At 43.9% G+C, this 27709-nt stretch overlaps 1 protein-coding gene across 12 annotated transcripts in view; it reads left to right on the top strand.

The window, feature by feature from the left end:
* The window catches only part of RBFOX2 (RNA binding fox-1 homolog 2), a 167237-nt gene that overhangs the window by 21510 nt on the left and 118018 nt on the right, over positions 1–27709 (top strand). For all 12 annotated transcript variants that reach the window (XR_003539652.2, XM_039382257.1, XM_039382263.1 and 9 more), the window contains exon 2: positions 14380–14430. Coding sequence is in view for 11 of the 12 variants with exons in the window: in XM_039382257.1 (XP_039238191.1) it covers positions 14380–14430 (51 nt within the window). In the remaining variant the exon portion in view is untranslated. The remainder of the gene's footprint in view (positions 1–14379; positions 14431–27709) is intronic.

Below are 27709 nucleotides of genomic sequence, written 5' to 3' on the forward strand. Positions count from 1 at the left end.
TTTTATTCCTTCCCTCTTTTTTTATTCCCCCAGGAGATTTTTGACTGTTTTCAGAAGGGAGCAGATTTCAGTCTTTTTTTCTCATCTTCCTGATCTGATTGAAGAGCAGTGGGGGACAAAAGCAATCTCATTCAATCTGTGATTTGCATGTGTTCAACCCTTCTGTCCCAAATCTGTACAGTGCCTTTCTGTGCGGCTGATAACAGCTTTCCCATGCAGCAGCCACATCTGTGTGAAATTCCAGCATCCTTTAATTTTTTTCTTTTTTTCTTTTCCTGCTGCTGCTTCAAAGCTGCAAGTAATCCTCCAGGCACCAGTGCTATCTTTCAATAGACTCTGACTGATGCAATGCTGTCTTCATATGGGATGGGATTTGGGAGGTGCGGTTTTTCACCCAGGTGGATTACAAGCTTCATTTTGACACAAACATTTATACACTACAGGTGGTAGTGCTGGTGCCTCAGGACTTGGTTTTTGGCATTAGGAAGATGCACTGCGAATTCAGCAACTTCCCTAGGCCTTTATGCCTTTATGTGACAGTTTTAGTGCTGCAAAATCCCCACTGGTGTTGGTAGTTGCCTAGAAAGTGTAGAGATATGTTACATTTTAGTTTTGGTCAGGTTCATATATAAATATATATAATATATGTGTAAATATATGTGTAAAATGTATGTTTTATATAATAAAACATTATCTTTTGTGGTCATCATTTAGGTTGCATTAAGCAATGCAACTAGTATAATGAGATTATTTGTTCTTTACTATCCTCTTTAGGGAAAGCCATATATATTCCTTCAAGATTAGTTTTTGAAGATTTTTGTACATTTTTTTAATGTGAAAGAAAAAGTTTGCCTTTTTTTTTTTTTTTTTTTTTTTTTTTTGAGACAGAGGGGATTTGAAGTAAGTATGTGCCTGCTGCTCCTGGGAAGTGATGACATCTGTGGTCCTCCTTGGTTTCAATGTGTTTTTTAGTATGACCCTGAGACATGCTTAGCCATTTGTATGGAGAATGGTAGTGGTTCAAGGCATGAAATCGTCACCTCTAGTTTCTGTGTGATTTGTGGTTTCCTAAAGCTGAAGTCTTGTGCTGTCACCATCACCAGCTGTAGTCCAGCTGAGGTGTAATGAAACCATTAATCACTGAAACCAGGTTATATTCCAAGCTAAGATAGTCTCTCAGCTCTTGGATGTGTGCAAATCTTGTTGTTGAAGGCTGTAGCATCAGGCTGAGAAGCAGGAACATTTCTAAAATATGGATACCTCAGATGACATAGGATGTGTGCTTTTAGCATGTTTAATAGTGAAGTCTTCTACATGCCTCATCCTACCCTTGACATTCTCCCCAGATTCAGTGTTCTGCAGTTGGTCTTGTCAAATCCTTGGTGTCTCTTTGTGACAGTGGTAGATGGGCCTGTAGCAAAGAGCGGTGCTTCTTGTCTGAAAGTCACAGAGGTCACAAATATGGAGCACTGGAAACAGAAGGGGTCTGTGTGTGCTTTTGCAAATTCGTTGGAGAAGAAAGTATTAGCATCTGGTTTTGTAGGTCCTTTCCAATTACTGATCTGAAAAATACCTACCAAGGGTAGGTAGATTTAATTGATAAAAATGCTCTTTCCCTCCTGAATTCTCACAGCTCTGTACATAATTAATGGACCAATCATGACAACTTGGTTTTGGATACTTGGGGCTACTGTCTTTAGAGCATCACTTTGCTCATGAAAACTCTCTTAAGCAACTCCAGTCTTTGGTAGAGCAGTAGCAGACTTGAGTTGCTCCCTGCTTCTGAGAATGGAGAAAGGGGCAAAGTATGAGCAAACATCACTTGTATCTGGTTAGGCCATACAGCATTGGAGATGTTTTGGCATGGGGAAGGGAAGCCATTAAATGTGATGAGAACCATGACTTTCTTTGCTGCCTCAGATGATTACTTAATGTTTCTTATGATGAATTCTTCAAGGGAGTATAAACTCTGAATCTTAAAGCACTGTTAAAGATGCCTGTGTAAAAGGCTCTGAAATGCATGGAGGTCAAGGGTTGGTAGTTTCTAAGGAGGAGTCTTGTCAGCAAAGCTCGCATTGCTCAAGTTGGTTTACGCAGATGGAAAACCATGCTTTCATTGAAAGAGCAGCCCTGCCTTCTCCCTGACTCCAACTATGTGGTCATACACCCTTCCATGTACAGGTGTTAGGGATTACGTGGCCTGTAGCGACCACTTCTGTTCATGAAGCTAATCCTTCTCCTTTTTGAGGGATTAGTTTCCAGGAGGATCAGCAAGCTGATCTGACTTGCCATGTTCTTCTGTGATCCCTACTGCGCATGCAAGAGGTGAGGTAGGGATGCACACTTGGGAACAGGAGGGGAAAAAAACCAGAGCAATTCCCTTTGTTGGCACAGTGATTTCTGAGGTTGGCTTAATCTGGCTGTAAAAACCAGGCTCTTAAAAGGTTTGTATCAATGTGTAGCTCAAGGGAGTTGAGTTTTAATCCCTTTATACTTGGGCTGAACAGTTGTTACCAAATGCGCAGAAGGAAGGAGCAAGTAGAACTGAATTTATAGGGCTGCAACTGTCTAGAGCTTTGACTAAGAATGTTGGCTATATTTACAAAGGAACCGTGAGAAATAAAACAAAAAAGGCAAGTGGTGCTTTGGCGTGGTTTTAAGCTTTGACTGGCTCTTGTCTGCTGTTTGCCAGGGTACCTTCAGTCTGCTCCAGCTCAGGAGTTTGCTATACTGCCAGTTTCTCTGTACCTAATTTAAGATGTTTGTGTGTTCAGTGGGAGGGTGGCTCCCTTTTTTGTTTCCTTCATCTGAATGTGTCACATAGGAAGATACAGGATGCTGTAATTTCAGGAGCCCAGTGTTTTTAGATTTCTTCTGTTCTGCATTTCATCCGTAGGCTCAGGGAGGGAAATGTTACTTCTTAATGCAAAGGAGTCTCCAGGGATTGCGCACAGGAGAGGTTTTTAGACTAAATTATGAAGGAAACAAGCTTTAGGTGAATGTGCTGTGACAATCCTTGCCCACACATGCACACTTACAAATCAAGTGGTAATTTCAATCACATTTAAAAGTTGGAGGAATTGTAATGCTATCACCTTCCTAAAAGCTTTGTGGAAAAATGATGATGGGATGGGAGAGATGCAGACAAGTGCCCCACAAAAGGCAAGGCAATCAGGACTCATGGATTATGCACTCCATATGGAGCAGCTGGACGATCTGTCTGGCCATGCCATGGTGTTTGCTCCCTTTTGCCTGGAGGAACCATAGCAGGGGACATAGTCAGGGGGGCTGTGGTTATAACTGCAGGAGGCTGGAATGGGAAGCAGCCGGGGGAGGCAGAAAGAGGGTACAAATCTGCAAGGAACTAGTTTGGTTTAGTTCCCCCGCCTTGTTTATTACATTGTCTTGCAGGCGGGGAAGGGAGAGGGCTTTGATGCTTTTGTGTGGTGCTGGCAGGAATATGCAGTCTGGGGGTTTTGAGACCTCCTGTAGCAGGGCATAGGTCTTTTTCCAGGGGCTTCAGACTATCCATAAAGACAATAGGGTGGAACTGTGGCCCTGTAAGGAATTTGTGTGCTGTTTCTGAGGTCTTCCTGAGCTTTAACTAAACCTAGAGCTGGTAGAAAGAGAGAAATGCATTGGAGGCAGTGCAGGCGTGCAGGATGCTGCAAGGAAGAACTGTGTCTGTCTCCTGCCTGTTTGACAGACCCAGATCTTGCAGTCTCCCAGGTACCTGGGTTGCAGCAGCCTGGTGCTTTAGTGCTGCAGTCACTGCAAAGACCTCTGGCACCTGTCTTGACCTTTCACAGGTCCAATTTCTTCCCATGAGCTTGTGCTGTTTAATTGCAGTCTTAATTTTGTTGTCGATGGCTGTATTTAAATACAGGATGTATAAGAATATCCAATGCCTGAGACTACTGGGTGGAATACAAGCAGCGGCAGCTATTCCCTTATAAGCAGGGCTAGCAATCCCATCTGGGCTAAACTGAAGAATTCAGACCACTTGCAGATACCTCGCTGGTTAATTTTGCTCTCCACAGTAACACGATCTTTCCTAGAAACGCCTTCAGAGAGGCTTGCCTTGCTTCTGTGTGCAGTGAAATGGAAACAGTAACTTACTGTAAATGCCTGGTTTTGTCCCCATAGCTGAGTTGGGTGGTGTTTTGTTTTGAATCTTCCTCTCTTTTCAGAGCACTCTCCCAACTTTTTGGATGCAGCCTTCTAAGGGAAGGTCAGGCCTTTCTTCCTTTTTTTCTTAAAATTTTGAAACAAAGCATTACTTAAACTCCTCAAAACTATTCCAGAGAGGAGGTGTTCCTCCTCTGTGAGGGAGGGAGATCCTTTGATTAGTGTTCCCTTTCTCCTTGTTTTAATCCTGTTCTAATGGTGACTATTGCCTGCATGGGGATGTTTTGTCCCTCCAGCATAAGTTATTTGACTAGGCTGGGGCATCAGCTGTAGCCTGCCAGCCTGTACTGTTTATCTAGGCTGGGTATTTCTGGTAGGTTAGGTAGGATTTCTCACTTTTCATATGCCCTACAGTAGAGGTGTGACCACAGCTACCATGCAGGCATCTCGGGGCGGTCATGTTTAGCAATAGTTAGCTTCATGAGAGCAGTGAGGAGGTTTATATATCAAAAGTGGATTCCAAGAAGTCCTTGGTTAATGGCTTAGAAAACCTGTTATTTCAAGACATTTTTTAAAATTTATTTTTATGAATTGCACTCTGGTTATAGAGAGCTTTGGCATGTGGCCACATCCCATCCAGACTGTCTGTGGCTCATAAGAAGGTGGCAGTCAGCTACAGGGTGGATGTAAAGAGAAAAGCAAAGGTGTGTTGTTTTGTAGTGGAATGGCATTGGTTTATAGCAGGAATCACTCATGTTACATTTTATATGGAATTGCTTAATTGGGATGTTGAAAGGTTAGCTTTGATTTTGTTTTGGTACATTTCGACATTTTTGCAGGCAAGTGTTTAGCACTTTGGTGTCTAATTAGAAGAAAAACCCTGAGAAATACTGATGTGTGTGGGAGAGATGAATAAAGGTAAAAGCAAGGAGGGAAGGGTAAAAGCCCTGCAGGCTTTACTTCCTTGTGGAGATAGCAACCCTTGCAAGGGGAGTACCTCTATAATAAACTGTTACGTGGGGATTTATTCTGGTAAAATTCAACAGTCGTGACCTCTACTTTTCCCTTTTAAAATAGTAGTGAATGGGGCTTTGGAGACAGACACCCTCTTTGTCTTCAGAACATGTGCTGAGGCACTAACAGGCTGTCCCTGTCCTTATCGGAAGGAGCTTGTCAGGGGTTGGAAATGGCTGGATCAATCTCTGTTGCCTTTCTGATCCTTGGTACCTCTGAGGCAATAGGGGAGCAACAGCGTGATGATGATGTGCTTTGCATCACAGTCTTTCTGTCCTCTTAAGAACAGAATTAAATCTTTCACGTGTGTCTGGAATGTTTGTCTCTGGTGGACTGGGTTCTCTTGCATCCATGTGAGGATTTATGGTAGAGAAATGGGAGATTGCAAAGGGCCAGAGTTCAGGGTGAGCCCTCAATGTGCACAGTGCTCATTTGGGGATATTCTAGCTGCAGGATGACTCGCTGTCCATGTTTTTGTCAAGTTGATCATATAAGGTGCAATTACTGCACTGGATACTCTTTGATCAGGGCTGTTTTTGAAGCGGTGTGTGCCAAGGAGACACGAGGGTTTGGTCTTTCTCCATCCCTTGGGGTGCCACTTTGGGATGCCCCTCAAAAGCAGAGGGAGCTAACGTTGTGCAAGTTGCCCTTGCAGCAGCACTCGAGGGGTTTTCGTTCCCTTTTATAGATGCCCTTTTGTTCCCCTCTGTTGCAGGGAGAAGAGTTTTCCAGGAGGGGGATGAAGAGGCCAGACTTAATGGTCTTAAGAGTGGATTTATTATTTTTTTTTCTATTTTGTGAAGGAAGGACTGGGAGTTGTTTCTCTTTAACTGTTTCCAGATGGTGTTGCTGGAACACAAAGATTTCTAGTGTGTTTGGGATGGTGGCTCTGAGACCTCCAGCCCCCCTCCCCTCCCCAGCGCTTCCTGTGCAGCTCCACAATCCTGCGGGCTTAATCAGAAGCAGTCCTGGCTGCTGAGGCACTCCTGAAGCCTGCCTTTGCTTCACCCTGTGCCCCAAGCCCTGTACTCTCTCCCTCCTCCGGGCTTTTTAGCTCCTTGCCATTACAACTTCAGCCCTTGTGCCTGCCTGCATCACTTCTCTCCTTTCTCTGGCTGGCTGTGGGCACTCACAGTGTTCCAGAGATGAAACTGCATTTGGCTAGACTGCTCGAGGAAGTTATATCTTTGGGCCAAGGGAAGATGGTTTGTAATGCAAACCTGGGAAAATAATTTCTGCAACTATGTAGGGCAGCTTATGCAATCAGACCAGTGTGTCCAGGGCACAGAAAATTTCTCTCACACCTATTTGCCTGCGGCACTTGGTATACAGCATGATTTTGTGCCTCTCGCTCTTTTTCGTGCCAATTTCCCTAAGAGCAAGGCAGGTTTAATTTTATATCACAGCTTTTTCACACCCAAGCAACAAATTAGCTTCAGCCTTTTCTTCTGAAGGAAATATGATAACAATAATTTTGTTCTGGGAAGTAGGAGTATTCTTCTTTCCTTTTTAGCCTTTGAGCCTGTGAATATTTGTAAAATCAGCCAAGGAGTTTGTGATCAACTGACTTCCCTTCTGAATCTGTGGTCTGTCATCTCCCTTGTCCTGTTCTCTCCGGTATTCTCCATCCTGGTTTTTTAAGCAAACAGAAGCAATGAAGCTAGTTACTACGGCATAACTCTGTAGCCCTCTTCACCTTGTGAAAACTTGTAGCCATCATGTTTGAGCAAGCCAGATTTTCCTGTGTATGTTGCCCTGTAATGAGTTTGCTTAGAGTGACTTACATGTGAAATGCTTCCTCAGCCCCGTGTAACAATTACGGCATGTGAAGGTGCCCCCAGTGCTGGATTTTAAAGCCTTGTTATGGCCCCTGTCCTGTTACTGTAGAGTAAGAGTATAAATGAAGATGAGCTGCCATTTTAAAATGCTTCTGCTTAGTAAAAGAGGAGGGAAATCAATATTCTGTGCTATTGACTTCTATGCATGCAGTGTGTCCTTGTATTTGCTGGATCATAGACGTCACACTGTGCACAGTATTCCCAGGGGCTTTAACTTGCACTGGATCTATTGTTGCCAACATAGGTCACGGACCAGCAGAGTCAGGCTGTATTTCCTTTATGCCTGGAGCAGTATGAGGATGCTGCCATATGTAGTCCAAAAAAAGTATATGTTTTGCACATTTAAATTACACTAAATTAATGAAATCCCATTTCTTTGAGAAGCTGAAAACACCTCTTGGCTGATCTGGAAAATGAAAAACTTAGCTGGGAAAAAGCTGCTTCTGACCTCCAGAGAGCTACTTCCATTATTTGGGGGGAATGGGGGAAAGTCAGGGAGGAGTCAGCATTGTTATAAAGAATCTCTGTAAAATACTTCAATTTTAGCTGAGGAAGTGCTTTCTGTGTATAAAAGTCCCCCTTCTCTCTACAGCATTAGACATCTGTTCTGTAACTTCATACGGACACTCTCAGCTTAAAGCCTGAGTATGTGTTTGTAAACTTGTTGCATCCTGAATCTTTTAACAGATCTGAAGGTTTAAATACCACCTTTCTGTGTGGTTTGATCAGATGTGTATTTGTCTGTATTCTACTCTGCAGCCTCTGCTGTATCAGTCAGTTATTGTTTCTTTTATATACATACAGTTTCATGGAAAAGAAGTGCCAGGAGGTTAGAATTGAGGAAATAGGTACTTCAAAATACAGAAAATTGCACTGACATATTTGAGTGGTGTCCCTGGGGCTCTGTTCAATGGGGACACAGCCATCCCAAAGTTGCCCTGTTCTGTCTGGCTACCTCATGGGCTTCCCTAGCTGACTGCTCCAGACTATTCAAACTCTGGTTGGGGCAGGAGGCTATTTTTATTAATCTTACATCACCTTCCTTTCTTGTCTTTACTGTGTCACTGGGCTTCCCGCCCGGGGAGCCTCTGGCAGGCCTGGCCTCCCTCCAGCAGGCTCTGCCGGGGTCCTGCTCCGTAACGATGGCCAAGCAGAAGACCTGCAGTTCCACGGTGGGTTTTGGGCTGCCTGGGACCATGGGTACCATGTCCCTGCAGCAGAGCTGGGTGTCCAGCTTTGCAGAGCTGAGAGGCCAGTGTGGGCACCTGTGACAGTGACCCCCTTGTGCTGTGGGGCTGGAGTCGGTGAGAGGCTGGAGGTGGGAGCTACATTCACTGGAGCCCTGTGAGGCACTGGGGACCTGGCAGCACAGGAGCTCTCCTGCCCCATGCATCCAACATTGTACTGGCTTCTGCAGAAAACATGATATTTTTAGGATACGGGGAAGCCTGGAGTGGGGTGGAGAGGGCCAGGCTGGAGGCTGCTGTCACTGCAGCAACAGGGCCAGAATTCCAGGAAGGAAGAGGAACCGGATAAGCCTCCATCCTGGCCTCTGCCAGGGTCCAGAGCGGGGAGCCTGTGGGTGCTTCTCTGCTCTCATGGGCACGGCCGCTGGCATCAGGCCCCCCTCAGCCAGCGCCCTGCACTGGCAGCTGCACCCCTGGTTTTCTGTCCCTCAAGAAGTGGCCTCAGTCATTCAGGCGCGTGTCGGAAGCCAAGGCTGTGCTAGCCAGCATGTGTCTCCCCAGCCATCAAGGGCAGCCACGCACAGTGTATTTGGTGTGGTGCCTTTTATCAAAATCTCAAGCTTTTAGTCCCTAAATATGCTTAAAAAAGAAAAAAAAAGTGTGTGTAAGGAGTAAAATGTAAGTCCTGTTACCCGCATCCAGAAAATTGTACAGGCTGTTGATGTCAGGGCACTAACAAGGAAGCGGATAAATGGAAGACCTTTACTAGATGACGTCTGCTCATCTGGAAACTGGCCAAAGCCATGAAGCAAGTTTAATTGAAAGTGAAGACAGCTGAAGGGAAGTGTCCCACACTATAGACACAGTTATTGGGATCGCAGAGTGATTAGCAAGAGCTGTATATCAAATTAGGATAAGTATTGAGGGAAAAGGGTAACATTAAGATCCATTTAAAAACTACTTAGTTCAGTTTTCCATTAATAATTGGTAATTCACCCTCAGATGCTGCTTTCTCCCATTAATTTTATCCAAAACAATTTGGGGTAGGAGACAGCACACACAATTGAGAAGGCAGACTGAACACATCAGATACACTTAGACAAAGAAACGGTTATTTCTTTTTTGTTTATATGCAACAGTTTGTGCAAGTAAGGGTCTGATGAGAAATTGCCCATTTTCTTGGTAACTGATATTAAGATCAAGGCGTTTACAGTTTTATTAGTGCTCTGCCACAGTTGAAGTACTAAAAAACCTTTTTCAAGACAATCCCCCCCTCACCCTGCCTTCCCTCAGCACAGGATTTCTGTCTTTCCTGGTATGCAAGAAGTAAAACAAAAAAGATGGTGAAACTGCTGGGCTGTGATGAACAGCGCTGGGATTTCTGTCTGGCTCATGAGCTTTACTTTTTCGCAACTGTCACTTTCAGATTAATAGCTTCGTTGCCAGTGTTTCCAGCCTTTTTTTTTTTCTGTGAACATCTTATTCACTGTGTTCTAGAAAAGTGGCTTCTGTTTGTCTAGTACAAGTCTCTGATAAATGTGTAGCTTGTGCTATCTCATCACATCAAAATCCCATTTTGCTTTTGGAAGGAACAAATAATTTCTTGTTGCCTTTTATTTCATTGCTCTGTGTAGTCTGGGGGTTTCTGGCTTTCTGGTGCAGGGACTCTCCCTTGTCACTTCTGTCCAAGCCACCAGGCTGCTGCACTCTTGGGGGCAGCCAGAGCAGAGACACATGAATTGCTCTCATGAGTTTTGCTTCTGCTGTTCAGAACCCGGCAGGCCACTGTGAAACTTGAAAGAACTACATTAACTTCACTTTTCCTGGCATTGTCAGGAAAGCAAGAATGCTACAGATCCAGGGAAGAGATTGCTTGGGCATGTTTCTGAGGTTATCTTTGCAACTGAAAGGACTCAATGCTTCAAGTGGAAGCTTGGAATTCATTGTCTTGCTAGGGAAATGTGGATGAACTCACTAAGCTAATGGTTCCTACCAGCAGAGTTTTAATCTGCAGGCTTTAGGTTTAGTTTGGGTGTAAAGAAACAATTGCTAATCAGGCTTCAGTGATTGTTGCATCTGGCAAAATGGCAAGTTGTGATGTAAAATTAATTTGTTCTGGGGTCAGGTTAGTCAAAGAGGATTACTGCCTCTTTAAGCTAAAAGTTAGTTTTAATTTTGAGTGAAGGGTAAGAGGACTTTTCATTATGTGTTAGAGCTGTGACATTTTCTCTAGAGGAATGACTCTACTCCAGACCTTTGTGGCCTTTCATAAGTTAATACCACCTGCAGATCTGATCAGTTCTTACTGGCGTCCTGGTTTATTGATAGTTCCTTACATTTTTAAGATGCGTCTAATTCAGCAACTTTTAAAATTTATCAAGTTGAGAGATGTCAAAATCCCAACAATCTCAAAGCCTGGCTGTTCTGCTAGTGCAGGAGCATCTCCTTTGTGCCTCAGTCATCTGCAAATGGCTGTGCCGTGTTTACCTTTGACCTGAGGCAGTACCTGTGACTTACAATAGTAAGGGCTGCCACAAACTGCAAGTGCCAATGGAAAAGAACTAGTGTTAGCAAGGCTGGGAAATGAAGGAACAGAAAAAATTTGAAATAAAGGGGCGGGGGTTAAAGGCCTAGTGAATTTAACTGAGTTGTGACTTTCATCCTGTTAAATCCAATTGGCCTGCACACAGACTATCACTGGGGTACAGTCGCACATAGGATGTGGTCACACATCCTATGGAAGTGTGGAAGCCCATGTGTGAGATCATTGATACGGTTTGAATAAAATGCCCGCGTGTGTTGTAGAAAGCTGATTTACGGTTTCAGCTTCTGGTTTTATTCTCTCCACTCTAAAGAAAATCTCAAGTACCTGAGAAATACCTTTCAGTGGTAAACAAAGTAATGAAACATCCCAGTGTCAGTTTGATTTGATTTTGCAGGCTAGTGCTGCCTAACTCAATTTCTTTATGAATGTCTGGTTGCATGTTGGCATCGAAAGAGAATGTAATTGGCAGGAGGGAGCTGCACAGAAGAGATGGAGTTATCTGGGGATGCCCTCTTGCATCAGGCTGCTGCCAGAAGGCAGGGTCCCTTCGTGTTTGTGGGCAAGGTATTTATCTGTGTCAAACCTTCCCTCTCTCTTTTTCACTTCCATTTTGTGAGATTAGTTTTGTGCTTGTGAAGTCAGAGGAGGAGATTGAGCTGTATCCCCAGCCTCTGCTGCCTTAGGTCGCCTACTAGCAGGGGTTTTCTGTCTGGATGTTGCTGGACTGTGCTGTTCCAGTTGCAGGAGTTTAACGCTTTCATTTCTTGCTCTGTTTAATTTTCAACAAAAGCAAACTCCGTATGGAATAATCATGCAGCAGGCCCCAGATTCACCATTAGTGACCTGTAAAATTGGCAGCACTGGAGATTATTGGCAGGAGACGGTTTCCCCAGGCGCTTCCTGCCTTCTCTTGGAGAGTTAAGTTCAATTAGAGCAATGATACGCACAGCAGGGATTTTGCAAAGAGTCCAGTACTTGATGGTAGCATTGCTGTATGAAAGACGAAGAGATATCTTTGGCCTTTTTGTGACCTTAATGCTCCAGCTGGTGCCCTCTTTCTAACCTCTGCTATCTCCAAACTCTTGCTTTCCTAATGTAACCCTCTTTCACCTCTTCTTTTACCTTCTTACCTTTTACCATATCTCTCAGACATTTTTAGTCTGCAGTTTATGGGGTTTGTTTTCCAAAAAGCAAAGTGGAGATTGTGAATGTGGGGGTTTTTTTCCTCCATTTGATTTTTCTTGTTTCTTTCTGACTTCTCATGTATGGTGGACTGCTCTGAGATCTCTGTAACCATCTTTCTTTTTCTTTTCACACTCTTCTAATTTACTTCTACTTATGAAACTCTTCTGTTTATAGATGTGGTTTCTTTGCATCCAGATTCTTTGACTTCAGGAAATCGCATGAAGTTCAGTGTTGTTTCTTTTCTGCCAAAGCCTCGTGGTGACAGTCGCTTTTATTAGTCCTCAATGTGAAGAACATCATCCTCAAAATAATGATTTCTTTTTTCCCTTTTTTCATTATAACTTTCAACTTGCATTCACTGCCCATGTCTTTAGTACCCGTAAGGGCAACTTGTCCATTAGTGCATCATTGTCTGTGTGGAAATCTTTCTGGTTTACAAGGTGTTGAGAGACTGGCACATGAGCATGTCTGAGGTACTGACCTTGTAGGTGTGTGTACAAGTATTGTTAAAAGCATACCTGGAATAGTCTTTCAGGAGAAGACCATCTCTCTTGATACATTTTTTTGTTTGGATATTTATGACACTTAGACAAAAGTTGGTAAACTATATTTTGTCGGAGAAACAATCACAGTGCTTCTTAGGTGTACTTATATTGGGGGAGCAAAGAACTAACCGTGCGTGTTGTTGCTTATTCTTTAATTAAGTTCTTAGTTAAAGCCCAAAAGCTTTGAGTGGTGCTATAGTTGACAGTCACCACTTGCTTTGTCCAACTTCTGTGTCTTTCCTTCTGTTTCTGAATTATTTGCGGAGTTTTGTGCTTAACCTGCTTGCTGGCTATTGGTATTTGAGAGGAATGTACTCTCAGGGTGGTCAGCCTAATTAATTACTGTTAATCCCCAAAAACCGGCTGCCAGAAGTTTTGTTGTCCTTGAAGCTCTCATTCTGTGCATGCTACTGTAGCTTTAGCATGAGAGCATGAGGAGAGGCTGGATGTTTCCTGGCAAGTTTCCATGGAGAATCCCCTGGGCAGGCCTGAGGTAAAGAGGAAGAGAGGGAGGATGGATACAAACTTAAAATAGCAATGCTAGTTCCTGCATTGAAATTATTAGCACCTTGCTTTTCACCAGAAGTTGTGTTAAAGTGTTTTGTGTAAACTGTGAAATTGTGCCAGTGGCCACATGCCCCGTGTAGGGCAGTACACCTCTCTCTGGTAGGAGCTGGCCTGTTTCACTCGAACGTCCCCACACAAAACCCAAAACATCTCAACAAAATCTTTCTGACAGCGATTGTACATCTCAGTCAGCTTCATGCCCAGATTGTATTTGCTTTGGACAATTTGAGGTTGTTTCGCTGTGTTTTGTCAGGGTCTTCCCCTTGGGCCTCTTTCTCTCAACCTTCCCTTCCCCAAGAGCTGCTGGAGAAAGTGCAGGACTGACTTAGGAGTTCCTCCTCACAAGTCCTAACAGGAGATAGGAACAGACTTAAAAAGTGATTATGGAGGGTGGCTGTTTCCTTTCCTTCTCCTCTTAGTGTTCTGCCAGGAGTTGTTTGTGAACGCACAGGGGCACCAGGGTGGAATTTATATAGGCTTTGTCTAGTTTAATTTATCCTCCACCTCGAGGGAAAGATGCACGCCTGGGGCATGTGTGAGTGCCCTTTCCCCATTCCACATAGGATGTGTTGGAGGGAGAGTAACCGAAAATAAATTAAGAAACAGAAATAGAGGTTTAGGAAGTATCATGAAGTATGTTTATCTTAATCCTCACTGCACTGCTAAAATAGTGACTAGTCTGGGAATTTCATGGAGAAATTCCAGAAGTGTTGGAGGTTCATATATTTCCCGCAGAGCAGAGTGATGGAGCTGCCAATATCACAAAATGTGAAGGCTCAGGGTCCCTTCTGGGTTGAAAAAATAAAGCCTAGAGGATTGATTTCCTATTGGGAGTGTTGAGGTATTGCACAGGCTTACCAGGGTGCTTGAAGTTACACTGACTGCTTTTTAAGTTCATGTTAAGCTATGAGTATAGTTTTGAAAAGGACCAAAATGACACTTTTATGTCTAATGTTTAGGGAAGCATTTCTTCAAGACTAGACGAGGTGGGCGATAGCTTCTGTAGTTTTGTGTTCAGTTTTGTTCAGTTTTCATGAGGGTAAATGTGTTTGCACTGAAAAATTCTTCAGAAAATGACAAAAATTATACACAACTGATATTACAGAGGGTAAGGTAGGATTAGTTTATGCTTATTTTATGGCCTTGATTTTTTTTAATTTTTTTTTCTGCACAATTTGGCATACACAGTTGAAAATAAATTTTAGGTGTATTGGCTTACCTGGAAAAAAGAAAGTTGGCAGAATACTTTAGCTCATTCTTCTCCCATTTCATGCAGGTTCTTGTCTTTGACCGAGTTAACACAGACATTTATTTACTTGCTTTCTATTCCTTTGTAACCCCTACATTCACTTTGTTTTCTTGTCTTGCAGAACGAGCCTCTGACTTCAGGTTATCATGGATATCCAGCAAGAGACAATCAAGTAAGTGTCTGATTGCAGTAAATGTGTGTTTACATACGTCTCTGTACACTTACGAATGTTTTGTTCGACAGCTTCCTGGCTGTCGTGTTATGGAGCGGAAATAGTTCTGTTCTGTTGTGGAATGTTTCTGGAGACATATGTGATAAATTGAATGGGTTTCTTTGGCCTCCAACAGTATGTGGCAAGGTGCCTGATAAGTGGTTAAATATCATTCACATTACCAACAGTTCAGGAAATTCTTTATCCTTAAAAACGTCAAAACTTAGAATCTCTGTCCTAAGCTCTCATTTTATCTCCTAAGTGTTAATGAATGTAGATGTTCAGTGCCAGTGCATGCTTGGCCCTGTTTTATACTTATTGCTGTAATTCTGGCATCTGGGAAGCAAAACAACACTGAGTTTTTGTAAGGATCTGCTTTGCTGGTAGAGTAGGGAATGACATGTCCTGTTGGGTTGTTTCTAGTATCTGTAAACTTGTCTTGCCTTCCTTTCAAGTCCTGCAGGCCCCTGCCCCTTGCTCTTATTCAGAATGTTCTCCTTCTACAGCAGTAAAAATGACACTGTTCAGTGCACTGCATCTGTAAGCATTCTCTTGGCTCCTGACAGAAGACAGAGAAATCCCAGTTGATGAATTTGCGCGACGGAAGGAGGAGATGCTTTGGAACAAATGAAATTTAATGGTTGTGAGATACAACTGTCACACATTAAATCTTCCCTTCTTAGAATGAAGTTTTTTCCAGTGCTCTGCAGCGCTACTGCAAAGCAGAGTATGAACCAGTGTAGCAGGAAATTAATATGCACGGAAAATCAATAATGCAGCACATTTCAGTAATGAGCAAATAACAAAACCAAAATCAAATTCTTTAATGCTCTCAGGTACTGCTATATAAAGAAAGTGATTTTCATCATCCCTTGATGAGGTCTGGGTATATGTAACAACAGCTTAATGGGAGATGTTTTTATGAAGGAAGTGCAGCATAGTGCAGCCTCAGCAACTGAAGAGCTCCAACCTTTGGTGCCTGGTACGTGTGCGTGAGTTCTCATATAGGAGGAAATTGTTCAGAATGTCTGCTGGGATATATTAAACTGCTAACTAGCACAAATAAGTACTACGCACAGGGATGCTGGGAGAGTTGTGTTCCTACTCTATCCAGGCTAAGTAAGGTAAACTAGATTGAGAGGCAGAGCCAGTCTCAGATCCTTAAAGTGGTTCCTATTTGCTTTTGGCTTTCCCAGTCTGGTGGCACCCTCTGCACCCTGTTTTGTGCTTCATTTTACCTACCCATTTAGGCATGTTCTATTTTGGTATGTACCAGTATGTCCCACTTCACAGATTTCCTCTTTCTCGTCCTGTAAGAACTCTTCTGATTTGAAAGTCCAGAACTGCTGTTACTGGCAGGTCACCAGATCAGCAGAGATGGGCACAGAAAGCTGTACAACAGCCAGGGCGTGAAATGAGAATTACAGCCTGGGCAGCCGTGGAGGGCTCTGTACGGGTGAACACAAGGAATAATGAATGTTAGCAAGTATGTGTATTTAAGATGGCAGGTAGCTTTATGGAATTTTCTTGGAGGACAAACAGCTTCAGTTTAACTTGTGTGTTTTCATTTAGCAAATACTTGTAAAAATATTTTTGGCTGGTTTGTTGTTGTTGGGTTTTTTGTTTGTTTTGTTTTTTTCTTCCTACTCTTGACAACATTTTGATCTGTGGTAAGTGTTTGTCCTTCTGTCTTGCTTGTGTCCCTGAAGCAGCTTAAATTCAGATCTGATTTTCACTAATGAGGTTTCAAGGCTTTTAGCTAATCTGATTGGGAGCCTCTAACTTGATAGCAGAAAAAGAAGTCTTCTATTGCCACAGGCTGGGGATGGTGTGGGAGAGTCAGGAATGGCTGATCCATCACCTGCCTTTTTGCACTGGGAAAGGAGGAAGTGGTGTGGGAATATGTGTAGGGATCCTCACCCTGTAACAGAGCAGTTATGAGATGCAGGAGCAGTTGTGTTGGATTTGAGCTGGTGAGGGTAAGTCAGTGTGTCTTGCTGTTTCCCGTTGCAGTTCTTTATTGTAAATACTTGGACTGTGCTTTTTTCCAGAGTGTTTTCTTAAGGAGAAGTAGCAAAGCAGAGCTTATTTTTAGGGCTTTTCATCCGGTGACCACAGTAGTCCTGCCAGAAATTCTGTGGATGTAACTTGCCCTTTCTTTCACTTTATGTAGCATCCTACTCCTTCCCTTGTTTGAATGTCCTTTTCGTTCCTTCAGGCTCTAAATGCCGTTAATTGCTGTCTGCAAACCTTTCACTATGCTGTTTTTACACCCCCTAGTGGTTAAATAATACCCAGATGGTTCCAGATTACTGTGGATTTTCTTCCTGCCAATGGAAATGTGTGATTGGTTTGAGTCCTTGCTTTGGCCATTTGGGAATGCTTAGCTCTCCAGTACGGAGTTTTTTTGTATCTTCTCCTAAGTATTTAAGCTTTCTCTTGTCATCATGCATGGGCAGCAGCACTGAAGCGTATGAGATGGGGTTCATATTGAGGCTGTTTCTCTCATAATTCTGGTGTTATGTGATTGCTTTATGATAACCCCAAAGCTTTGGGTTGTTGCACAGCCTTCTTGTTCCTCACCTGCCCTGCCAAAGCACTGGCTTACTGGACTTTTGTGGTGATGGGCCCTGGGGAGCATGTGTGCTAAATCATTATTGTGTAAGTTTGCCTAAAAAGAGGCTTTCTGTTGCTGAAGTGTTGCATTACTGGATCTGTCTTGCAGCCATGTCAGGATCTGGAGAGCCCTCTGGGACTGTTCTCAAGAATTCAAGGTTTGCCCTGGGGATGTCTAATGCATGTTCAGGAATGGGAGATGCCCTTCCTTCTCCCCAGAACTAGGCTGATGGTAGGGACAAAGCCCTCTGTAAAGGGAAAATAAGGGAAGTGCTAGTGTAACATTGCTAACTGAGATGAGAACCAAGTCTTTTGGTGAGGAGAGCTTATTCTCTGGGGACTATTCAGTTCTTCATCTCTCTGTTGGTTCTGCCAGCAAAGTGGTATTTCTTTTTTTGTAATGTGAGTGCCTGCCTAAAATGCAGTGAACCAAGACTTCCTTGCTTCATTTCCCAGGCTGTGACAAACAGCTCTGAGGTACCGTGAGTTGGTCTCAGTACGGAAAATGACTGGTACAGCTATCCTGATATACTTTTACATACAGACAAACTCATCAAGTGTACATCCGCTGCTTCCAAAAAGCTATTCCACGCTGACTGTGCCAGCTCATTTTGTGTATAGCCAAGACCTATGTTGTATTGCTCTAGTGCTTTTTATGTCCAACTGTATTAGACATGATATCTGAGATTTGTTAGAGTGATGAATACTGGCACTTATGTGGCAGAATTTGGCAGCTGCACAGAATAATTTTGTTCCCCAACAGGAAGCAAAAATGAGCAAGAACACCTTGTTTAGCTGCCACAGAAGGGAAGAGAGGAGGAGAGAGAGTTTATGGAAGCAGGAGGTAATTGCATACATTAGAACTGGGTCAGGATGTTAGAGCTATTATACCTCTTCTGTTATGGAAAGTGATCCTCAGCTATCACAACCGGTTAGGATATTGGTTTGAAGCCTCTTTTAAAAGCTTGTACTTCTGAGTACAATTCTTAAATCAAACTGGGCCATTGGCTTGGTGCTAATGTGGTGGAAACATCGTTACCTATCACAAGTGACACTTCCTTCAACAGCTTAATTTCAGTGACTGGTTTTCCATCTGAGCACTCACCAAGTCTGACCTGTTGTTCTCCTGTGTGTAGATGAGACTGCAGCCCAAAGTAGTGTGGGTGCCCATGGCAACTGCTAGGAACAGCTTTATCAGTATCCCCTCGGTTTGAGTTCAAGCTTAAGGTGAAATGCTGTTAAATCCTCTCCAATTGTCAGGCTGTTCCCCTGGGTCTTTACTCACTTGCTGCTTTGGGATATCTGTTGGGGCATCACAGGCTGCAGGAGGATGCATGTGCTCGCTTCCCTGGGGCTGCAAGCTGGTCTGGGGGAGCTGAACTGCAGTGGTGGCAGTCTGTGAGAACAGGAAGCCTCTCCTGTTGCTTTTTTCCCCCTGTTTGTTTTCTTTGCCCAGTCCCTCCAGATGCGGGGAGTTTGGCAAGGAAGCCCTTCATCCTGAGATGTGACGGGGGTGTGTGAGCTCCCATAGGGAGGCAGGACAGCAGGTCACCAGGCTTCCGTTGGAGCTGGATGCACAGAGGCACTGCTGCTCCCATTGGTGGTCTCTGCAGCAAGCAGCAGGGATCTCAGCACAGAGTTCAGAGCAGGAAGCCTCTGTCCTTGCTCATCTGTGGAGTCTGAGACCCCTTCACCTATCTTCTTTTCTCTGTCCTGTGGATGAAGTGTGAATTGGGATATTGTCACAACTTGATTAGCAACTGAGAGGTTCAGCATGGATTAGGATACCCACAAAAAATTCTCTTGGTTTCGTATTGCCAGACTGATATGCTCTTACCATGAAGCAAGACATGCTCCCTCCAGGAGGGACCCAGAGGAAAATGGTTTGGGCACTTGTTGTTTTTACTTGTACCATGATAGCACCAGCCATGGTCCCTCCTATTTGTGGAACAAAGACTTCCTGTCTCAAGAGTTTAAATCTAAGTAGTGTTCCTGACAAGTGTTTTGGTCTTTAATTTGTTTTCCTGCTTGTCACTATGAAAATCCCTCTAGAATGTATGTTAACTGGCTCGTTAGCCCCTGAGATGGTGGCAGTGGAAGTGTTAAGTTATTCAGGACCTATAAAGGAGGGTGATTTGTGGATTTTTGGGATGTTTGTTACTTATACTCTTAGTTCGAAGAGTGTATTTGACAAAAATTTTTAAACTGGGGGACAGACAGAGGTTCTAGAGAGGCTTAAATAAAATTTTGACACCTTACTCCTCGAGTAAATAGCCAGGACAGAGATCGGGAAGCGTGTGAGGTCCTCTGTAAAATGAGGAAGACCAGGCTTGGTGTTCCTAGTGCTTTTGAGGAGTGCCTCTTTGCTTGAAAGCAATCAACCCAAAATTTGTGATGGGACCATACCAGTGATGGTCTAAACATCTTCCTTATGTTCAAAATGAGGTGAATTAGGGTAAGGTTGCCAAATCTGCTGTGTCCTGGCTCCTACAGCCTCTCTTCAGGCAAGCAATGAAATGTTTTCACACAGTACTAGACAGGACCGAAGGGATATTCTATTACTGACCTAACTGCAGCGTCCCATAGAAAATAACAAGCTTCATTTCAGAGAATGTGGTCTGGGCAAAAATGTCCAACTTGTTCAGGAGATGAGAAGCATCTGCGAGGCAGCTGCACACAGAGGGGTTCAAAGGTGTGTAGTGGGGTAACTACTGGGGGTGTTACTGCTTCACTAAGCTGTGAAAAGTGTGGGAGAGTTCAGATGTGCTTATGGAAAGCCATTTAACACTGCAGAAGAGGAGGAGCTTGAGAGATCCTCTACTGGATTGCATCCCACACTACTTAGAACTCTCAGCACATTCAAAGGTAAGAAAGTGTTGATAGAGTGGAAGAGAGTTAAGTTAAAGCAATGTAAATTGTGACATCTTGAGAAGGAAAATAGAGAACAGAACGTACAGATTGAAGTTGAAGTAATTAAGGATGAATTGGAAGAGGACAGGTAAGATCTACTGAGACTAATCTAGTGATACGTCTTCTCTAGATCCAGAACCATCTTGGCCAGACACTTGGTTGATCACTTGAAGCACAAAGAAGTGGTTCCTTGTTTTCTCAAGGCCAAACTATATCCAGAAGAAGCTACAGGAAGATACAGCAAGTAGGATTAGAAAAAAATTGTAAAACATATACCACTAAATAACTTAACTTGATATAAACCTGGTTTCTGAAATTTCCCTCTGAACCAAGTCTCTCTGCTTATATTGGCCACATTCCCCTAAATCTCTCCTTTCCTTTATTTAGCTGATTTCCTAGCATCAAAATCCATAAATAATACGGGAAACATGATGTCTTGCAGTTGACACAAGTCTTGCAAACAGATCACTCTGGCTGTATATGTAGTCTTCTTTTCCCTCATGTCTGCTGCCTTCGTAGCCTTCAAGGTGGGGGATCCTTTCCTTACAGAACCCTGAATACCTTCCATAAACAATCCAGCATCCATACCGATGCATGCCTGTCTCCTAATCAATAACAAGAGAGAATAAGTAACCATGTGGAGGAAAGTTGTATGAGGAGAGGTAGTTAAGGAGTGCATCTAATTCAGATACATGGGAAGACTTCCTGACAGTAAGCTCCTTAAGTCCTATAAACAGCTTCTCAAGGGAAGTAACAAATACCTTGCTGATGAATAGTCCGGCCAAAGCTCTGGGGTTATAAGGCGTTGGCAGGAAATGGGCTGGATGATGTAATACGAATTCCTTTCATGTTTGAGTCCTCTGATTCAAGCAATTTCTCATCTCTGCTTGGGGTTAAAGAGGAGATGTGAGTCATCCTTTGAAAGGACCAGGACTCCACGTTTTCTCACGTGATGTGAGCACTGGAGTGTTACCCAGTGTCTGCAAGAGTCTTGGAGACTCCCAAAGACCCTCAGTTCCTTTGGCAAGAGGGACAGCATCTTGTTTAGATTTTTCCTGCTGAACGATTATGCTAGAGTGTGGCGCGTGTTAGAAGTAGTCTGCAAAAGGATCAGTTGGAGGACCAAAACCAAATGGTGCAGAGAAAACAGCCTGTTGATGGATATGATATCCTGTTGAGGGTATGAAAGCAGCTATTCTGGGTCAGACAGAAGGTCTCTGCCTTCCAGTGTTCTGGCTTTGACAGTGTCTAATAGCAAGTACTTAAAGCAGAGGGAGCACCGCCAAGATTCAGTGATACTTCCCCTCCTCTGTGCTCTTCAAGCAATCCTGTGGCTTTGGGATTTCCTGGCCATAGATTTTTATTCTTTTTTTTTTTTTTTTTCAAGTCACCTGTGATAGATTTTTTCTTTATTGAATTTGTCTAAATAGTTTCTGAACTTGTCTAAATCTTTGGCATCCGCAACATCCTGTGGCAACAAGTCCCTGCTTTAGGTATGTTTTATGGGGAAAAAGTTCTTTTGTGCTGCTCAACTTGAAACCAAAGTGCTTTTGAAGCTCTGGGTGAGGGGGGCTTGGGATCCTCAGCTTGCACAGCTGCACTGTCACCGCATGAGTGCGAATTTTCTTCCTGGAAAGGGTTTTCTTTCTTGGAAGAAAAACCCACAAAACCAAAACAAACGAAATCACAGAAGAAAATTTAAGCAGCTTATGTGAACTTTGTATATATTTTTTTCCGAATAATACCTGCGCAGCTATTGTTTCTAGGTACCCATAAGTGCCCCAGCGCGTTGCTGGTGGACAGCCCGGGCTCTTGGAGCCTCGTCTGCGGCCTCCGCGCCCTGCCCTGCCCTGCCGTGTAAGCGGGAGGGCCCCGGGAGGTGCGGGGGGCGAGTGCGCGGGGCAGCCCTGCGGGCCGGGGCGGCGCTGGCGCTGGGCTGCCGGGAGAGGGCAGCCGGCGCACGGCCAGCGCTCCCCGCCCCGCCCGCCCGCCGACCCGCGTCCCGCTGCCGCCGGGGCTGCCCTGGCGCAGCCCTCCCGCCGGGCGGTAGGGCGAGAAGGGCTGAAGCAGCAGGGAGAGAGGGGAGAGGTGGTTCGGCCTCTTGGCGTCCCGCGAGCGTTTTGGGGGTGACTCCTCATGTGTTCTGGACAAGGGAAGTTTTGTTCAGAGGGATGGGGAGAGGATGGGTCACTGCCTGAACCCAGCACGGGCAGCATCCAGGGAGGGCACAGATAGCCCCTCCACGGGAGCTGTGTTGACATTTCGTTCTTTGGAGAGTCGTGGTGGAAAAGGTTTCCATTATGCAAGTCTTTAATCTGTTCTAAAATGTCTCAGGGTGAGGAGAGGAGACACACAGGAGGGATGTTTGAGAAGGAGTGCTCCTAATAATAGAGCTGCTTTTAGAGGGGAGCCTGAGCAGGCAATCTCTAGGATTTCCTGGCTTGGGCAGGCTCCTGGCCCGAGCTGGTTTGATCCAGAGGCACGGTGCTGCATGGCATTGCTGCTGCTCAGAGGGCACTGCAGGATGGTCTCCTTCGAGCCCACAGAGGCTGTGCTGGAGTGGTGGGTTTTCTCCAGTTTATATTCTGGACATCATGAAATCTCACAGCTTTCAAGCGAATGGAGCGTGTGTGTGTGTGCACGCGCACATGTGTATGTGTGAATAAATATTATTCTCCCATCCTAATTTTTTTTTTTAAAGGAGGCTAGAAATGCCAAGAAATTCAACTGGTCAGTGTAGATACAGAACCTGGGAAGATGCTGAAAAACATCAGATGCTTATGGTCAGATCCTTTACTAAAGGAAATTAAGGCAACAACAGACATACACTGCTAATTTTTAAGGGCCAATCATGTCAGATCAATTTAGTTTTTTCCTTTGACATGGCAGCAGGCCTGGCAGATGGAGAAAGCTACTGGCTTTGGACCCCGTCCCACATGACCTTTACATAAACTAGGCAAATGAAAGGTGAAATTAAGAAGGGGCTGAGTGCCTCACTGGAAAACCGTATGTGGAGCAATTATATCATGCTTGTCTCTGCGTGTGTGATCTGGAGTCTTAACATGGTCTGGCCTGGCTGCTCTGCTGTTCTGTACTGCTCATCAAACATCAGGGTAATAAAACAGTGACTGAATATGTGTATGTGCAAGGGCTGGTAGCCTTTGGAAGGTAGGATTAGACATCAGAAAGATCACAGTGAATTGCAGAAATGGCCTCAAATCCAACAATGTGAAATTAAACAAAACCGAGCTGTATTAACAAAAGGAACTGTATATGCAGTATAAAATGGAGACTTTCCTGGCTAACAAGGAATATCCAAGGAAAGATCTGGGGTAATAGGAAATAACAGACTGATTATTTGGTGCTATTTTTTGTGATCTTAAAAACCTGGAATGCATTTCCAGGTGTGTCACATAACTGCAGAAGGTAGTTATTGTTTACAGCTTGGTACAGAAAAGGGAGCACTGTACCTACTTTTAGCACTTCAGGAAATACAAAGGCAGAATCTGAAAATAGTCCAGGGAAGAACAAGAAACAGAGGCTCAGAGAGCCTGACACAGGAGGAAAACACCAAGCTTGTTCCTTCTTTTAAAAAAGAAAGTAGAAAGTATGGAGGATGGGGGTTGGTTATTTATTATGTCCATTGAAGACAGCTAAATTTGCGTCAAGGATGGCTTAAATTAGATATTATGGGGTAAACCTACATTTTCTGATTCAATGTAGTGAAGCAGTGGAACGGTAATTTAGGGGACCAGAGTTCCAGTTTCTAGGAGTCTGTAATAACAAGTTAGGTAATTCCTGATGGATGTTTGTCTAAACATGCTCTGTGCTGTCTCTGAGCGTGGAGGGCCTCTTGTCTCCCCTGCCCTGTATTTGTGTTGTTCTGTGACAGTCAAAAGCTAGTTGTTACCATCTACATTGTTCCACAGCCTTATGACTGCTGTTGTCTTGGGCCTTTCTCTCTCTCTTTTTTTTTTTTTTTGTGGTGTGTCTAAATTGTAAGATAGGATGCTCTTCTGCTCCTATATGATCTTAAAAGTGACAGAGTTCCTTTTTTTGTGACAGCTGCCTCAGCTCTGTTTTTTCCTGAGCTTGCTTATTACTCAAAGGGTGCAGGGTATTCAGCATCTCTGAGTCAGTCCTTCCCTCTGTCTCACAGTAATAATATATATCATGTATGAGCCTTGGAGTTGTTTGGTGTCTTGATTTCCCTTTAAGCTCTCTGGTCAGATCTCCATTATGAATGTGTTTCCAGGAAAGATTATTATTTTTTTTTTTTTAATTAACATAAACAACCCCCTCCTTGTTACCCTACCTGCAACTCGCCCTGCACGAAGAAAGGACTGAGAGAGTTCGGTAGGAGCGTTTCCTCAGTCTGGGCACAGAGAGTGCTTCCCTGTGGCTGAGATCTGCTGTGGGAGGGCAGCCCGTGTGCCTTACCCCGAGTGCAGCAACCGCTTCCCCGCCCCGCTCAGTCCGGCTGCTTCAGCAGGACCCCGAGTAAATGAATGGGATCGCTTTCTGTTCTGCTGACATCTCCTGCATGGTGAGTGAGCAGCTCTGCATTGGCTGGGCAAGGATGCTGTGTGCAAGCAGACTACCTCAGTGAGCTACGCAGATGCTCCCGAGAATAGCTGGTGGATGGAAGATGGTTTCATTCGTCTTAGTATTAAGGGAGAGGTATTTCCAGGAGTAGCATAACGTTGCTCGGAGCAGGCATTTGCCAGATGGTTTCAGCTCCCCTGAGGCTTTGGGATGTGAAAGGGAAAGGGCCAGGAACACACTTCTGATTCATTCCATTAGTAGATTAATCGGCACTGTCCTGGCTTAATAAGTCTCTTAGATTTCCCAGTGGAAATGGCACATGTAATTCTGCCCAGGTCATGCTCTGCACACCTGTGTTGAAGCTTTCACAGTAAGATGCTGTGCTGCTGCAGGCAACATCTGAAAAACAACACTGGGGAGCAGGGGGGCAGGATTTTTTGATGGTGGGAGACAGGAGAAAATTTTTTTAGTAAGTACTGTTAAGCAATGCTTATGGGAGCATGAGATGGATTGTAAGAGCATGCTTGAATTCTTCTGCCTTTTGGTGGGGGATGTATTTAAAAATTTTTGCAGTGGTAGTTTGATGTTATGAGTCTTTTTCCACCCCCCTCCATTCTATATTAATTGCCAGCTAGATTGCATTTTCCAGGAAGTCTGTGATTAGAGAACAAGGATGCTCTTCCTGATAAAGGTCAGAGGCTGCTGTCTCCAGAGGCTGCTGCTAAAATCATGAGCACTATCTCACTGATTTTAACTGAAAACCGGAGCAGATGCTGTGCTGCTATTTACTTGGGGGGGCAGTCCCCCACAACCTGTCTCTTCCCGCCTCTGTCTCCAAAGACCAGCCAATTGTTGGGGAGTGGATTTAGTTGCTGCTGCCCCACAAAGGAGAATGTTTGTAGCAGGTTTGTAGCTCGTGGCAGTTTTAGCAGCAATCTGCGTTTTTAACTCTTTTGGTGCCTGTGGATTTTGACGAGCTGCACTCTGATGTCACAGCAGGACCAAACTGACTTGCTGCCAGGCCTAATAAAGGTTTAGCAGTAGGATTGTATCTAATGAGACCCACTGAAATTCCTTTGCAGCTGGATTTTGTTGAGGAGAGACTTCAGGTACTGCCAGCAAACTCATCGTTGCCTTTTCTGGTCCCTTGTTCCTGCTACACCTGGGCTATCCTTTCTTACAGGTCAGGAGGACAGCAGTGGCTAACACTGGCAACAGTTTGATCGTCATCTATATTTCTGGGGCACCTGTCACCCTGGCTCCTTGCCATGGTCTCCCTAAGCTAAAACAGTGCTGCTCATTTCCAAGTGCTTCTGGAACATCTTGTTTTCCAGCCATTTATGGCAGCTAGCTCTGATCCTTTGCAGGGTCTGGAGAAAGACTGACAGGGGCCAAAGAAATAAATGTCATGAGACTCCGGAGCTTTCTGTTGAAAGCTGAGATAGAGATATTTTACATCCCGTGGTATATGTAGCTAGATTTAGGCTCTTTGGTATTTCCAGTAGAATGGCATTTCAGAACTGGGAGCTGAACTCTGACAGCAGCGTTGTCCCCAGTTGCTGCCAACTTCACCCCGGACAGAGAACTGCTGTTTTCTTGAGCAGCTGCTGCTGTGGAGAAGAGTATGGGAAAAGTGATCGTCTCTGAAATAATTTGAAATATACTGACACAATAGACAGATAGAGCCAGCCATCTGAATTTCACTCAAGAATTAATCTAATCACTGTGTAATATGTTTTTACTGGTCTGTGCTACCTAAAGGGCAAACTTAACTACATTAGGCACAATTTGGAGCACTTGATTTCCTTCAGACTTAGAATCTGGATACAGCTGACTATCCATGTACGTATTTCGAGGTTTCTGGGCGTCTCTAATCCAGTTTGTAGTGACATTAGCATTAGATAACCATAGCAAGGCCTTTATCTGAAAGGAAACGTGCATTCTTCAGGTCACACAAGGATGAAAAAAGATTGTTCTGGTTACTGTTGCTTTCTGGAAATTTGGGAACAGGGAGGAACTTAATATATTATTGTTGCTTTGTTATCTGAATGAGTAGCTTCTCTAGCAGTTACAATAACTGTCAGACAGTATGGCTACACTTCAGAGCTGAAATTTGGATTAGGATAAGATGAGAATGTATTGCGTAGGACCTAGGACACAATAAATGCACATGTTGACTAGCCATAATTAATTCAAACCATTCATCTCATCTAAACTCAGTGTGAGTGAGTTGCTACTCATTCAGTGTGTCTGTCTTAGAAAGGGATTGGAAGAGTAAGAAAGTTGCAATCAATCTCTAATGGAAGAGTCTAATTTTGCCAGGATTTGATCAGAAAATGTAATGGAATGGAATTTACAGTACTGTTTGGTTGGTTGTTGTTGTTTGGTTGGTTGGTTTGTTTGGTTTGGTTTGGTTTTGGGGTTTTGTTTCTTTTTTTTTTGTTCATAGTTGGATGTCGGGGAAAGAAGCCTTAATGTGAGCTCAACTGAAGGTGTTTGAAGGTCACAGTATGTGACCCCACACAGACTGCAGTGATGTTGAAGACCGGATCTATAGCTGCTCTGCTTCTGTGAGAGCCAAAATCCTCCTGATTCAAGTTAATCAGCTGACACAAGTGCCAATTTGTTGGAACATCCCATGTTGCAAACTCTGTGTGTTTTTAGTACTTGCTGCATGTGAGATCTGCAGAATGGTAAAATGGCCTGTTAAAAGATACAGGTAGGTATCTATCCATATGCCTTCTTGGGAGTCCCATATTAAATATATACACTAAAAAGACTTTGAAGAATGGTTTCTCTTTTGCTTATAAAGCAGGAGAACAGTAGTGCAGTTAGTCTTTACATACACACACTTTTCTAAATTGTCTTATGCTCATAATTCCCCGAGGGACCAGTCAGATGGAGTGAGCTGTTTACTGCAGCCATGAGAGTAATCCAGCTGGATGGTGGTGGTGCAGGTATGGTTAAGGACTGCTTTGCTCTGAATGAGATCAGAAGCAGAATTGCTTTTCTGACAACTGACCTTTGCTGATCGTTTTGGGATATTGTATTCTATAACTAAAATTTTCCAGTAGCATTTCTGTCATCTAGAAATCTTCCTCTGTTTTATATCTATTTATACTTCTTGTCTTCTGCTTTATTAATGCCTTTTACATTTGAACAGTCTACC

Source organism: Pipra filicauda, unplaced genomic scaffold, assembly GCF_003945595.2.
Source record: "Pipra filicauda isolate LSUMZ 115617 unplaced genomic scaffold, ASM394559v2 scaffold262_size1072369_pilon, whole genome shotgun sequence".
Lineage (NCBI taxonomy): Eukaryota > Metazoa > Chordata > Aves > Passeriformes > Pipridae > Pipra > Pipra filicauda.